This window comes from Saccopteryx leptura, chromosome 10 (assembly GCF_036850995.1).
Source record: "Saccopteryx leptura isolate mSacLep1 chromosome 10, mSacLep1_pri_phased_curated, whole genome shotgun sequence".
NCBI classification, from domain to species: domain Eukaryota; kingdom Metazoa; phylum Chordata; class Mammalia; order Chiroptera; family Emballonuridae; genus Saccopteryx; species Saccopteryx leptura.
In genome coordinates this window covers 34,953,760-34,968,314 of record NC_089512.1, presented here as the reverse complement: position 1 = coordinate 34,968,314, position 14,555 = coordinate 34,953,760, and the positions used below count along the sequence as shown (strand labels likewise).

Genomic DNA, 14,555 nt, shown 5'->3' with positions numbered 1-14,555 from the left:
GTCAGAGCACACAGAAGTGACCTCTGCTTCTCTTTCCCTCCCTTCTCCCCTCCCACGGCCAGTGGCTCAACTGGTTTGAATGTGGCCCTGGGCAGAGGATAGCGTCACTGGAACGCATGAGCCTCAGACACTAAAAATAGCTAGGTACTCGAGCACTGGCCTCAGATGAGGTTTCCAGGTGAATCCCGGTAGGGGCACATGTGGGAGTCTGACTCACTATCTCCCCTCCTCTCACCTTAAAAAAAAAAAGATGCTTATAACATGAAATTATTTTCCTACTACAGTATAATTAGTCTCACCTATGGCTTTCATTCTGTTCTAGAGACCTCATCTAACATATATCCCTTGGCAAATCTCAAGGACACCACAAAATTTACATTTCAAATTGACCCATGTCCCACTAAAGGCTGCTCAGCTTTGGTCCTTCTCCCAACAGCTCTATTATTCAAGCCAGAGAGCCTGAAATGGGGCATCTTCCATGTTTTCCTTTTCTGTCTGGTCATATCACTGCTCTTGGAAGATGGGTATTTTATGCCTTCCTCTCCACAGTGACTGCCACAGCTCAGTTCATCCCTGTCCCCCTTAAGCTTCTACAATGCTCGTCTCCCTGTTTTGTTTTACATCGTACTCTCCATGCTTCCATCTGTTACAAGTCAAAACTCCAAGCTCATACCACACTCCTGAAATCCTTGCATGTTACCTTTACCACAGGCTCCTATTTGTCCAACCACTCACATTACATATTTCCTGCCTCAATGGCCCCAAAGTCCTTTTGGTTTTTACCTGTTCCATCCACCCCCCCCCCCCCCACCAGTACCTCTGCAGAGGCTTTGCCATTTGGTTGCAATGTCCTGCGCCTTCTCATATGAAGATTTCTAATTTAAGGCTTGATTCATATGCCACCAGTTCCGGGAAATTTCCCTGACAACTTCCTCCAGTAAAGTTCTCTCTTTTTGCTGCTGCTGTAGCATTTTGGACAGCATTTACCACTGTATTGGATATATTTCACTTTGGTCCCGAGTTACTATTGAAGACTTCCCAAATCAAGAAACTATCCTATATCCTTATAAATCTAAACCTACAATAATATTTTCAGACTACTACAAACTCTAAAAACCAAAATCCCAAATAAGGAAAGTTCAACAAGAGAATCAATAGTCATATCAAGTCCTACCTGAGCTCATAATTAAGTCCAAGGTCACTTAATTATCAGGATGGTATGTCCGTCCCATCACATACCATTTAGGACTGATATTTACCCACCCATTTTTGGATAGCAGCTTAGTCTAAAAAGGCATTTCAATGATTTTTCAAATGCCAATGTTCAGGTAAACTGCCAGTAAATTGTGTGCTGGATTCATTTTAATATTACGAACATTTTAAAAATAAACGTACACCGCCGCCTTTCAGGAAACAGCTTGGTAACGGTGATAGCCCCGGCGAACCTGTCCACGAACTCCTGAAGGGTAAGGATGCCAGCACCTTTCTATTCCCAGCACACTCCAGCTACTAAATAAACGTTTACTGAAATGACAACTCATTCATCTAAGTTTCTGAGTGAGTCACATACGGAAATAAAATACTCAGGAGTTGCCAAATGACAAAGGGAGAAAGCAAGGTAAAGTGAATTAAGGATCTTAAAAGTTTATTGTTTGCACTAATTCATTTCACTGAGAAACTATTTTAAGTATGGCCAATACTCATTTTATTTATGTCCTACATGAAAGATCAAAATTTAAAGTGACTTCAGAAAGACAACCAATGTAAAAGATGTACCTTGCATAAGTATGAAACATTTTAAAAATGTGTTTTATCCCTGTGAGTGTATTCACAACTATTAAATAAAGCCTGTATTGGTTTTAGGTTTTCTTTGCAGCCAGTTTTAATCATCTGAGAACTGTCTACCTAATTGGTGAATTATTTTGAGTTCCTATTTTTTTCCCCTGATGTTTAATCACTTTGGGCTAAATAACTTCATGAGGTAGACTAACAGCAAAAAATTAAATAACTTAGTACTGTAAAGAACTCTAGCAAGTCCTAGGGCTAGAAAATGAGGTTAAAAACATAAAAATTTAGGCACCAGAGCATTTCAATTATCCATGCTAATGTATGGTACACTAGTGAAGATAACTATACCAATATTCCAGTTTGTTGCTGTACTATGAAAAATCGGAACCTGGATAGTGCATCTCTACTGTAGGTTTCAGTTCTCTTTAAATCACAGGTGCTATGTACTATTGAGTACTGCCTAATTTCTGTTATCAATATCCATATAATTTTAACAATCCCAACTGGAAGGTCATTTCCTTAAGAAATCCTTCTTTTTTTTTGGTTCAAAAACCAAATGAAAGAACAGATACATTTATTTCATATGACTCATACTATGAACCTACAAAGGCAAAGCAAAAGACTAACCTGCACGTAATACTAAGTATTGCAAGTCTTTGGAACAAAGAAAAAAAGTCATTACAAAATTTAGGAATGAGACACCATGTTACTAAAAACAAAGCTGATTGGACAATGGCTTCCAAGTTCTAACTAATGAGATTTGACTATTGAGTCTAAAAGGATAAAGTAGGATAAATTACAAACATCTCTGCTCCTTATAAGCAACTGTTCCACTAAGAAGGACTCAAGGTGTAGATCCTTTCTCTATCTTTGATAACCATATTTCAGTGCTAACACCGGAAGTTTAATACTGGTGATAAAAACTATACAGTGATTTACCTTGAGAGTTTAAAAAAATGAAGAATAATTATAAAATAAAAACTAACCCACTTCAGGAAGATTTAAACATTGAATTTAAGATTCATTTCTGTTTTCAGGAAGAAAGTCAACAGAAAAATGGATTTGTAATTTTGAACTTCAGGCCCAAATATACCCAACACTCTAAATATATTAGCCACACCTCCTGGGACTATACAAGAGCAAAGCTCTAGCGTGCCCAATGAGAAGAAAGCAAGCAGGGGACAAACGGCACAAGGAGAAGGGACAGACGCAGGACTGGGCTGCAGTCCCGGCCAGAGAGGCTGCAGACACGCCAAGAGCAAGACCAGCAGAGTCTTCCACACAGACCCTGGTTCTGAAACCTCCTGTTTAGTCTTACGGCCATTTTACTCTTTAAGTATAACACTCCATACTTCCTAAGAAAGATGCTTAAAAAAATAAATAAAATTCAGTTACTGAAGTAAAGTGCTTGGATTTAAAATCAGGGGATGACAAAATGATATTTGACAAAGTGTATTTTTACATTTAACTCTAAAAGAAGGCATAACATGTTATTTTTTAAAAGTAAATTTGAGCCCAATCAATCCTAAATATTTTTGAATCTTTGACTAAGTGTTAATTATAGACATGACTACCCTAACTTGACACCATGTGATAGCCCTATATTAATTTTGCTAGACCAAAGACTCATAGCTGGGAATAAAAACAAAAACAAAAAAAAAAACAACCATTTATAGTTACTAAGAAAAGCAAACATTTACTTCAAATTGCAGTATAGGCTTTTCAGTCACAAAAAGAAAGAAAAGAACAGTGATCCGACAGTGGTCACATCCTGTGCAAAAAAACTTGATACAAAAATGGTAACACAAGGTGTCTGAGTTGCTTACATTGCAGGAAAAAGGAAACAGTAGGTGAAATATGGCACTCCTGGGAATCAACTTCTAAACCCAATAGAATGCCTTTGAAATGATTTAATTTATTTGTGTATTAGTAAGAAAGCCCCACCACCATAAATAGTACAGTATTTAAAAATTAAAAAAAAATATCATATCTATCTATGATAGACAGTGTATTTGTATTGTTAGACCTCTTTAAGTGGTTTAGGTTTTGCCTTTTTTTTTTTTTTATTAAATAAATGCCCATATGCTTTATAAAGTTTCCCTCAATCTCAAAAGCCAATTTAAATCAAGGAATTGGTTATCAAAGTTGCATAATTTCATTTGGGACTGCCAGCAGGTTCAAGTCTCCAATCAAGTCTTTAACATTAGTGCTCATTTTTAGTCAATGAAAAGTTAAAAAGTTCTCAAATCTTCATTATCCTCTTGAATTTGCACTTCTAAATGATCCTCAAACTGCAATTCCTAGTTTGCAAATAAAAGAATGCAATATGCATCATACTTCAAGAAAAGACGACGATGTTGAACTAACAGGCTTCTGGATCTTTTCCCTGCTCCTTTCGACCTTCTTTATGATTTCGGCCACTATGCACACTGACGAGGTGAGACCCAAAAGGAACAACAGATCTGCAAGAGAAAATAAATTGGGTTTTATAATTCTTGGCAATTTACAGATGCAAAGCTTAATAGCTTACATTTTCCTAACATTTTACCACTGCTTTTAAAATACATTGTTTCACAACCACTCCCTGAGAGACACAATCATCAGCCTCAGTATAAAAATAAGGAAAGTCAGGTTCAAAGTTAAGTGACTTACTTAGTCACACAGCTATGAAAGGCAGCAGTCTGAGAACCAGGACCCAAATCGTCTGACTGCTCTCCTTAAACCATAAAAAACCTCTAACTACAACCTCTATCAGCAACACAAACAAGAATTTCCTATTTAATAGATCACATAACCTTTTTAAAAGGCTGTTCAAGCAGTGGTAACTGATTGAAAAAATGCTTATCTAAAGATTATTTAGAAATTTGCATTTATTTCATTTGAAAGTCTGTAAGAACTCATCTTTCAAGACCACATCCTCATGACAGCATTGACACTAACTCATTCTCACTTACTGCTTGAAAAATGGCAGCTGTCTCCTTAAAACTCCACTTTATTTAAAAGGAAGGAATGTGAATATAAAATTAAAATATTGACACTATAAACTGGTTTACTTTTAAGGTAAACTATTTGTAAATAATAATTATAAATTAGCAGGTAAGAATAGTGAAACAGTTTAACTATAAAAATTGTAATTTTACAAAAAAGCAATTTGGTTTTCAGTGATCTTAAATCTAGCTTTTTCTTCATATAAGACTGAGAAGTTAAACTAAAATTACTCTGTAACAAGTTTTGATTTGCTATATTTCAGAATAACCAAATACGATTTTGAAAATAACCTATAAAAATTACAAGAAAAAAATTACAAAAAAAAATTTTAAACCTAGAGTTGAGTGACTCCCCTAAACTTCACCCAAATGAAAAAAGCACATTCCTTTTTCAAATCAAGTCAATTGCTTTTCCTATTTCACTTTTTAAATGAAAATTTTTATTAGAACAAATGCATTAGAAAATACAACAAAATTCAACCAAAATATATACAATATAAAGAACATTTCTTTACCCAATATACTTAGGCTTTCGGTCTGAAAAACTTTCTGAAGAGGAGGAAAGTAAATAACTAGTAACTGTCCCATGATGGATCCAAGAACTGCATAGCAGAACATTTTATTACTGCAGAGTCCGATCTCAAACACAGACTTGGTCTGTTGGCAGAGTAGAGAGTTTGATTATTACTCCTTGGTCATGAAACAACCAATTTATTAATACATTCACATCCATTTTTTTAAATAAACTAAACTGAATTATACAATGGTAACACCACAAGATCTCTTTAATTTTAACGACTATGTTGGAATAACTCAGATTGAACAAGGTTAAATTTTAAAGCAGTTTCTGTTTATCAAGAAAGGACTTTTTTTTTTAAATAATAAGATATGTATACATAGTTTTATATATTTTTTAAAAGACCCTATTATATATTTTTAAAAGATCATAGAAAAAACTTACTCTAACATTCCAAAATTTAAGAAATTTTATTTGTATATCATTATTTTGCTAAGTCATTCCTATCCATTCATTAAAGTAGATAAATATAAAAACCTTTCTTGAAGAACAGACCCTAGTTTGTATGTGTATTGAAAAAGTAAAGCTGATATTCATAAAATAAACAGTAAATACTATAGCGTCTTCAAAAATTACTCTAATGACAATTCATTGTATTTGGAAAGTTCTAGCATGGCAAGTGGGAACAAGTATTGTTAAGGATTCATAAAGTGTTATAAAAATGAATTGAATAGTTAGGCCTCAGATGGAACTAGTTTAAAAAAATACATTCTGAAAAAGGAGTAGTTTTAGCTCTTTTCTTTTCCTATCAAAGCACTACAATTGAGAAAAGACAATCCAGCACATTAAGATAAAGCCTGGGAAGAAAAATATATTTAAAATGTCCTAAACTTTGACAATCTGACTAAAGTAATGGGAAAAGATTATATGCAAAATACTGTTCTTGTACTTCCAACAATACTTTCTTCTAAAAGGAGACTAATACCTTCTTAACAGAGACAATGAGGTTTGTCCTATGCTCAGATAATGTTAACCAGAACCTATTATACAGCTACAGATAATAAGAGAATGGAAAGAAGAAAGATCAGGTGATAGCACCTGTGGTTTACTTTGATATTCTGGTCAATGATAAGGCTTATCTCTCCAAACGTTTGTAGAAAAGCTATATCTGAGGCTGAATTCTGCGGCTACAAAATCAAGGAAAGCCAAAAAATCATAATCCTTGCCTGCTTACATTATTAGAAAGTGCCCTATCCAATTTAATCAGTCAGCATACCTGAGATCTGGAACTTAGTGCATTGAACATGTCGAAAAACACAAAGCATGTGAAGGTCATTGTTGTGTCTCGAGGTGTTATCACATTGTCTCGTAGCTATCAAGAGGAAAAAATGGTTTTCAGTAGCTGAATTTAATGAATACTGTATGCTTTTAAAAGGTTAATATTGATATTTTCTTTCCACTTGGATAAAATAGCTTTAGATTTATGGTATAAAAATATATATGCTACCTAAATTTCCTATATACCATTTATTAAGTCAACTAAGATAGCTATAGTCTCAATGTTAAGTAAAGTCTTTTCACACACCATATAAAAACAACTTTTTTGGTGACAATAAAGTAGCTATGTTAAAGGCTCAGGTTTTCTAACTTCTCCCCAAATTCTTGTATATTAATTTTTATTGTATTTGATAGTCCTCTGCAGATTTAGATTACTCTAATAAATGAATCAGAAATTCCAATAACCCATAAAGACTGAAATCAAACTATGTTTAAATATTTTTATTATAAAAATTTTTCAAGGAGCCCTAACTTTCTAGCCTACCATATAACACATGAAAATAACTGAGTCCTATCATATAGAATAATACATCATAATAAAACAGCTTATCCAGTGAATATACCTCCCTCCAGAAGACAAACAAAGTCCCGCAAACAATGATTATTGATGAAACAAGTATTTTAAGTATCAGGTTTTTGGTCAAAATGCTGTCTTTCCAGTTGCGTGGAGGTTTGCGAATGACATCTTTATCCACTGGTTCTACTCCAAGGCTTCAAAACAAACAGAAAAGTGAATTACTTTCAAGTTTTGAGGTTTTGGATTTGCTACTTTCAAGCCTGATTAACCTCAATTATAGAAAACTAAATGCTACCTTATAAAAACAAAGTGTTGAATAAAGGAAACCATGGCTATGGTAACTTGAAAATAACCACATTTTATCATTCTTTCCTCTTTTACCCTTACTTATTTGGCAGTTTGATGGGAGATTCATAGTCAAAATCGTCCAACTTCATTTACATATAAATTTACTTATTTCAAATATAGCCTGAAGTACATGACCTATCAACTGAACTCTGAAGTATCTTTCATGCAAGGAGGATCTGACTAGGAGGATTTGCTGCAATGGGCACTGACATGTATTACTCAACTACTCTTTGTACTGGGAAGCAAAATCTATGGCCCCATGCTTAGATGCGTAGGTCCTTTAATACTTTCCCAAGGTCTCTAAAACTGGCAACAAAGCTTAGCCAATAACAATAAATTCAGAGGTTTCCCCACTACATCCCATTTTTGGCAACAAAAGCTTACTTCCTGAGGACAAGGATTGCCCAGATCTGTTCTCAGCATAAGGCTGCCTCTAAGTAAAGACTCAGAGCCATAATGGATGAGCGAGCACCGGAAGAGAATAAACAATAGGCATACATCACACAATTTATAACAAACATGTTGCTGCAAAGATTTTTAATGCTATGCATGAATAGAGTCTTAAAGCTTAATTCCTCATCTTTTTAGTTTATGCAAGTAAAAACTCTTACCTCTGAGCTGGAGGGCCATCCATGATAATATTGATCCACAAAATCTGCATGGCATTGAGAGGATTAGGAAAGTTCATTAATGTAGCCAATGAGATTAAAGTTAATGCTGCTATACTCCTGTTGAAAAAAAGAGTCATTTAAAAAAAATCTCTCAGCACAGTATAATTTTACTAATTTTAAGATATCACTTTTTTAGCATTTAAAAATCTCATGTTAGTACTGTGCTTTTAAAGGAAGCCTATATTTCCAAGAACATTTTGAAGGATTTAACTCTTATGATCTATAGCATCTTAAAATAATTTCTAAGATGTTTACATAACAATTAGAGGAAGATTTTAAAAATGAGTTCAGAATAGCTGTTACTATGTTAACAGTTAAAAGTTTCAACAACATATTGGTAACTGTTTTTTGACTACAGAAAAGCCCTTTTATTTTTGGAAAAAGATACCAAGAGAAACAGTAAGAGTTGACACAACTTATTATTTCAGGAGCTATTAAATAATTCACAAGGGTTTCTACACTTTGATGGTGATCCAGACCCCTAAACATCATACTTAGAACCTACTAACCATGCCATTTTTAATTTTCCAATTAATCTTCATTTTGGAAAAATTATCTATAGAACAACCCTTAGAGAGCCCAGAAGCTTCTAGGCATTTTGCTTGGATTAAACTTTTCATATAATTTATCTATATGACTAATGGTGACAAACTTCTTACAAACTTACGTGCTCAGTTGGAATCTAACAAAATTTTTAATGTTATTATAAATCCCTTTACCCTCTTCAATTGCAGACCTGAAATTAAAAAAAAATTTTTTTGAAGAAATTATCACATAAACAAAGATATATCTAAACTAAAACACTAATTTTGAGAACAAATCTCCAATTGATATAACACCTACATTGTTAAAAGAATCTTATTTTCTTCACTTCAGATAAGAAACATGAAAACAATATACCAACAAGAATTAAAGAAAAGCCTGCTAATAAGCCCTACCAATTTCATTCCACAATATTAAAATTCTTATTCTTAAAAAGATATTGCAACATTAAAACCACAAATTGTCTTTTTACATAAGATAATACTACACACTTAAATTCTAAAATTATACTTTTCTTTACCCAAGTTTATTTTCCACAAAGGTTCAAGATGATTGCATGGTAAGGGGCTAAACTAATGTGTGTCAGGAAATAAATGTCAATGAGATATATAAGAATTATAGAGTTTAAGCTATCTGTTGCTCCTAAGACATAATCAGATATATGTTGTAGCAAAATTATACAAAGAATTTGGTTTATGAAGATTCATGTAAAGTATCTCATTCGTTTGGTTGAATCTAGGAAAACACATGTTTTTAAACAACTTTCCCTGTCTTACAAGATTTTTATACAATTCTAAAGATGAAAAGAAAAATATCAATATCTTTATAAGAGAATGGCAATTTTGAGTCCCCAGTTCCTACATGCTTCACCTTAGGCCACAATGGATTAATGAAGCGCCATTGGGCATGTAATTAGCATGTATCACTGAAATGAGTCAACATTCACTTGGCAGACAGGTGATTATAAAAAAAAACAGCATTAAGGTAACTCCCACCTGAAGACTGAAACTGACACCACATAAAAATCTTAAATCAGTTAGAAACTATGGCTGAAACAAAGTTATTCTAACTTAATAACTTCTATCATTGACAACATAAACAATTCTGATATAAGGAAATAAGTATGGATGGAAACTTGATTATTTGTAATACTCATTATAAGGCCAGGCACATGCATATTTCTGATAGCCTGAAGGTAAGTAGAATAAAGGCCCCATAAAGGTTCATGGCTATACCACCACACTTATGGCCAGTAAAATGTGATACCTGATTGGCACTCAGTAAATGTTTCTTAAATGAGTGGTGCTGCCATTTATTATGTCCTTTCCATTTCGTACAAAATAATTTTCTTCAAAACTACACATTATACCATAAAATAAATGTATAATGATGTAGTAAAATAGTTTAATTCATCCAATGTTTAAATATTGTTAATTCTTTTCACTTGAATTGTCTGGTGATGAGGTGCAGGAAAGGATGGGAGAAGACTGTCTGATGCGAATCAGGGAATAACAAAACAAAACTTACATTATGGTTTGGAAGTCATCATCCACCAGGATCATGTCAGCTGCCTCTTTGCAAACATCTGTGCCAGTCTGACCCATTGCAACGCCAATGTCTGCAGCCTTCAAAGCAACAGCATCATTTACTCCATCTCCTGTCATGGCTACAACCGACCCATTCTTCTGTAGAGACTACAGTGGGGGAGGGGAGAGAAGGAAGAATTCTGATTAAAATATTGCTTCCACACAGAGAAAGTGATAAACAAATCCTCTCTAATTTTTTCACATATTTAAGACTGGAAATAATACAGACCACCAATTTGTCAATAAACTTCAATATATTGAACTCTTAGGACAAAACTTTTAAAAGTTTCTATTAAGGTCCTGGCCAGGCAGTTCAGTTGGTTAGAGCGTAATCTCAACATGCTAAGGTTGCGAATTCAAATCCCAGTCAGGGTACAAACAAGGACAACCAATGACAACATGAATAAGTGGAACAAGTCCCAACAGGTTGATGCTTCCCTCTCTCTCCCTCTTTCCCATCCTCTCTCTCTAAAAAAAAAAATTAATAAATGAAAATAAAATAAAAAATTTCTTTTAGTATTCCCAATGTGTGAAAACTATATGTCTAAAGTCTAATCTAGAGTCAATTAAACAGTGGTTCTCAGGGACAACTTTGCCTTCTAGGGGACATCTGGTGATATATTCAGACAGTTTTGACTGTTATGACTTGGGGGATGCTACTGGCACCTACAGGGTAGGGGTCAGGAATGCTGCTAAACAACTACAATACACAGCACCCCCCAAAAAATTATCCAGTCCCAAATGTCAATAGTGCTAAGGTTAAGAACACTGAACTAATACAATATAAGTCTATGGTGCTTAACAATCTGATTTATAAAGACACACCTTAATAATTTTCATCTTGTGCCTTGGACTAGCTCTGTAAAATACTGCAACCTGTTAAAAACAAAAAACATTAAAAATTTTCAATGTTAAGAAATACCAAATAACCCATATGCTTATAACTTACAATGAATTTTTTTTAATTATGAATTTAGACTGTATTTAATTTGCCACAAGATCAAACTTAAGTTTTACTTTTGTTAAGACACTCATTTGACCTGGTTATTTCAAACATTACCAAAGGGACCACAGGAAATATACAATCAAGCTTTGCAATTTATCCAATTCTGTTTCATCTCTGAAGAGAAAACAGCCTGGGCCTAGAAATGTTTCAGAGATGGAGAAAGAAAAAAACTCTTCTTGACCCGATTCCTCATGACACTGGAACTGAACTGGCCTCTTCCCTTTGTCCTGTCTTCATGAGAAAGAACCATGCCTGTAAAGCACCCCCAACACACACACTTTTTTTAAGTGTCAAGTGTCTGCTTGTTCTCTTTCATTCAGGTTAATTCATTAACCTTCTTCCACTATATCTCAACTGCTTATATGATCTCTCTCCAAACCACATATTTAATCCCCTTTTCTGACCCGATCTCCTGTCCTCTGAAACCCTTTCACTGCGCCCCAAAGCCAGTTACCAGTCATGAACAAAATCCCCTCCATCCTCCCCTCTTTCCCACACTGCTCTAACCTAATTTTTCCACAAAACATGGGCCATCCCTATAGTCCTCTCTGATAGTACAACGAGGAGAGTTTAGAGGGGGTAGGTGTCCTCCATTCTTCTTTCCTTATTCAAAACAACCTGTTTTGAATATCACATGAGACTATATTCCCCTCTAACTGCAAGTATTCACTGCTCCAGTGGTGACTCCCCCGTGTTTCATAAAGACTTGAACTTCTGCCTTATTGTCATTCTGTCCAACAGTTTCCAAGTCACGGTGATTTTAGCTACCATATAATAATACACTATTTTCTTTCCTACCTTCCTAGAAGACTCATTCATACTAGTTTTCTCTCCTCAAACGTCTAACTGATCCTCTTCCCCAGCCTCACTCTCAGCTGAAAACCTTGTTTCCTACTTTAAATAAAATAAAACCAGATGAGAATTTCTACACTCCCCACCATCCAATATCTGTCTCCAGGTACCATGCTTTCCTTCTCTCCTGTTACTAATGCAAAGCTGAAGGCTCACTTGGTGTTTTGCATGTGATACATAACACTGCACTTAGTGAAATTTGTTCTTAAGTACCAGGATGAGCAAGGTTAACCTTTTTAGCTGAATAAAAATACTGAAATTTAATAAACACGAATTTATGACCTGAAGAAATTAAATATTAAAAGAAATAGAAATGAGTAAAAATTAAACTACACCACTAAACCACAGAGCTAGGATTAAACATAAGGGTAAATGAATTTCAGTTATTAATAATCTTTTCATATTTACCATGTTTTTTGCTCCATAAGACACACTATTTCCCCCCAAAAAGTAGAGGGGGAAATGCCTGTGCATCTTATGGAGTGAAAAACACGGTATTTTATTAAATATTTTAACACACCATTTGGTTCAGATTTTTTTTTCTTATTTTCCTCCTTAAAACTTAAGGAGTGTCTTATGGTTAAGTGCACCTTATGGAGCAAAAAATACGATATGTCTGTTTCTCTCCCTGGAGAAGGAAAAATACTGATTAAAGACAGGCACACAATAAAGTCAGTCTAGTTTGGGAGCAGAAGGGGAGAAGATAGGATAAAGACAACAGTACATGGTACAAGGACAGTGGGAAAGAAGTAGACCTTTGTCAGGAAAGGAGAGAGTTTCGGGAATGATATGAGACGAAAAGATAAAAATCATTAAAGGGAGAAGAGGCTATGTATTTTTCAGAAGCAACTTGCAAGATGATTTTTCTCTTCTCATGAGTCCTTATTTTCAGCACTCAACAGTTCTTTTGGTCAACCTTAACAGACAAGGTGTCCTAGGGAAAGAAAATTATGAAAAGCAAAAAGTAGGGAAACATTAAAATTAAGAGAGGTTAATTTAAAAAGCATTCTCAGCACTAAAATAACCTGCTAAAGGTCTCCAAATCTTCTAAGACAGATAAAGAGATACCTGATGCACTGAAAGAAAAATAATTGGCTAAAATAAGTAATTACAGCCTACCAAAAATGAAACAGCACATAAATTGGGGTTATATTACAGAAACTTGGTTAACAAGTTTGGTAGAAATAAAAATGCAAATACTGCTATAAAAAATGAAAAACAAAAGATGTTCACTTTTATCAGTGAGAACTGTAGAATACACTGGAAGAAATCATAAATAAAAAACAATGTGAACTCCCAGATAATTATAAATAATTAAGCAAAATTCAGTTTCTATATCACTTTTTTTATTGAATTAAGAGGACACTAGTTAACATAATTGTACAGTCTATACTACTTTTTAATTGGTGCCAGGTCAAAAGGACAGAAAAATGTTAAGAGATTTGAAATGTGTGATAAATTATGGAAAGACAAAACTAAAAAGCATTTTAATGAGGAACAGAATTAATATGATTTAGTACATGTGAGAAATTCTCAGTAAGTAGACAATTTAGAAAAAAAGTTTTTTTGTTTTTAACCCTAATAAAAGAAAAGCTATTCAAACTGAAGTCAAAGCATTAAGACTAAGAACACATGCTGGCTGTAAGAAAGCTACACAAACACAAGTGAAGAAAATACCAAGTTGAGGTCAGGGGTAGGGTTGTGCAGGCGGGGGCAGGCTAAGCTCAAAGGACTAAAAAAAAAAAAAAAAAATTGGGAGAAAAGACTTAGGTATTCAAAAGACATGAAAAACTTGAGAGAAAGCCCTGGTTCTGATATAATTCCTCTTTAGAGTAGGATGACTTCAGGCAATTCAGTGAATGAGCTTCTCTCATCTGTTTGTTTGTAACACACAAGGATCTGCCATAATTAATTAATGCACAAAACTATTTGGAAAAGACCAATGATGTAATTTGTCCAGAGTGATGATATAAATTGTAATTTGCTTTTTCTTTCTCTACCTCTAAGTTGGTTTACAGATCATTAAAATTTTTATCAGAGCCAGAGAAAAATTTAAAAAGCAAATAAAATAAAATTTTAATTTGTCAGTTTCACTACTTGTTAGCATTTCTGGGAAAAGATCTGGAAAAAAGGGCTGAGAGTAAAGGTCAAATGGGAATAATGTTTAATTAACTGCTGATTTTTCACATATATTTACTAATGTACACTCTGTCCCAATATTCCTGGGAAACCTAATACAAGATTTATTCTTTCTGAAACAAATGTCATAAAGAAACCATCAGGATAGGACACACACACAAAAATCCTATTCAGATATGAAAATACTTTCTCCACTAAATGTAAAACAAAGCAAACACCCACACTTGCTTCCATATGCTCTGAAAACAATATTCATGAGTGTC

At 34.1% G+C, this 14,555-nt stretch overlaps 1 protein-coding gene across 6 annotated transcripts in view; it reads right to left on the bottom strand.

Annotated features, from left to right (window-relative positions):
- Positions 1-14,555, bottom strand: part of ATP2C1 (ATPase secretory pathway Ca2+ transporting 1) — a 153,625-nt gene that overhangs the window by 9,142 nt on the left and 129,928 nt on the right. For 5 of the 6 annotated variants that reach the window (XM_066351271.1, XM_066351277.1, XM_066351275.1 and 2 more), the window contains 8 exons: positions 11,121-11,171; positions 10,237-10,403; positions 8,834-8,902; positions 8,107-8,223; positions 7,194-7,341; positions 6,569-6,664; positions 5,291-5,432; positions 4,126-4,250 (listed from right to left, as the gene is read on the bottom strand). In XM_066351271.1, the coding sequence (XP_066207368.1) occupies positions 4,126-4,250; positions 5,291-5,432; positions 6,569-6,664; positions 7,194-7,341; positions 8,107-8,223; positions 8,834-8,902; positions 10,237-10,403; positions 11,121-11,171 (915 nt within the window). Of the gene's footprint in view, positions 1-3,457; positions 4,251-5,290; positions 5,433-6,568; positions 6,665-7,193; positions 7,342-8,106; positions 8,224-8,833; positions 8,903-10,236; positions 10,404-11,120; positions 11,172-14,555 lie in introns of those variants that run through there. The other variant, XM_066351273.1, reaches the window with a different exon arrangement.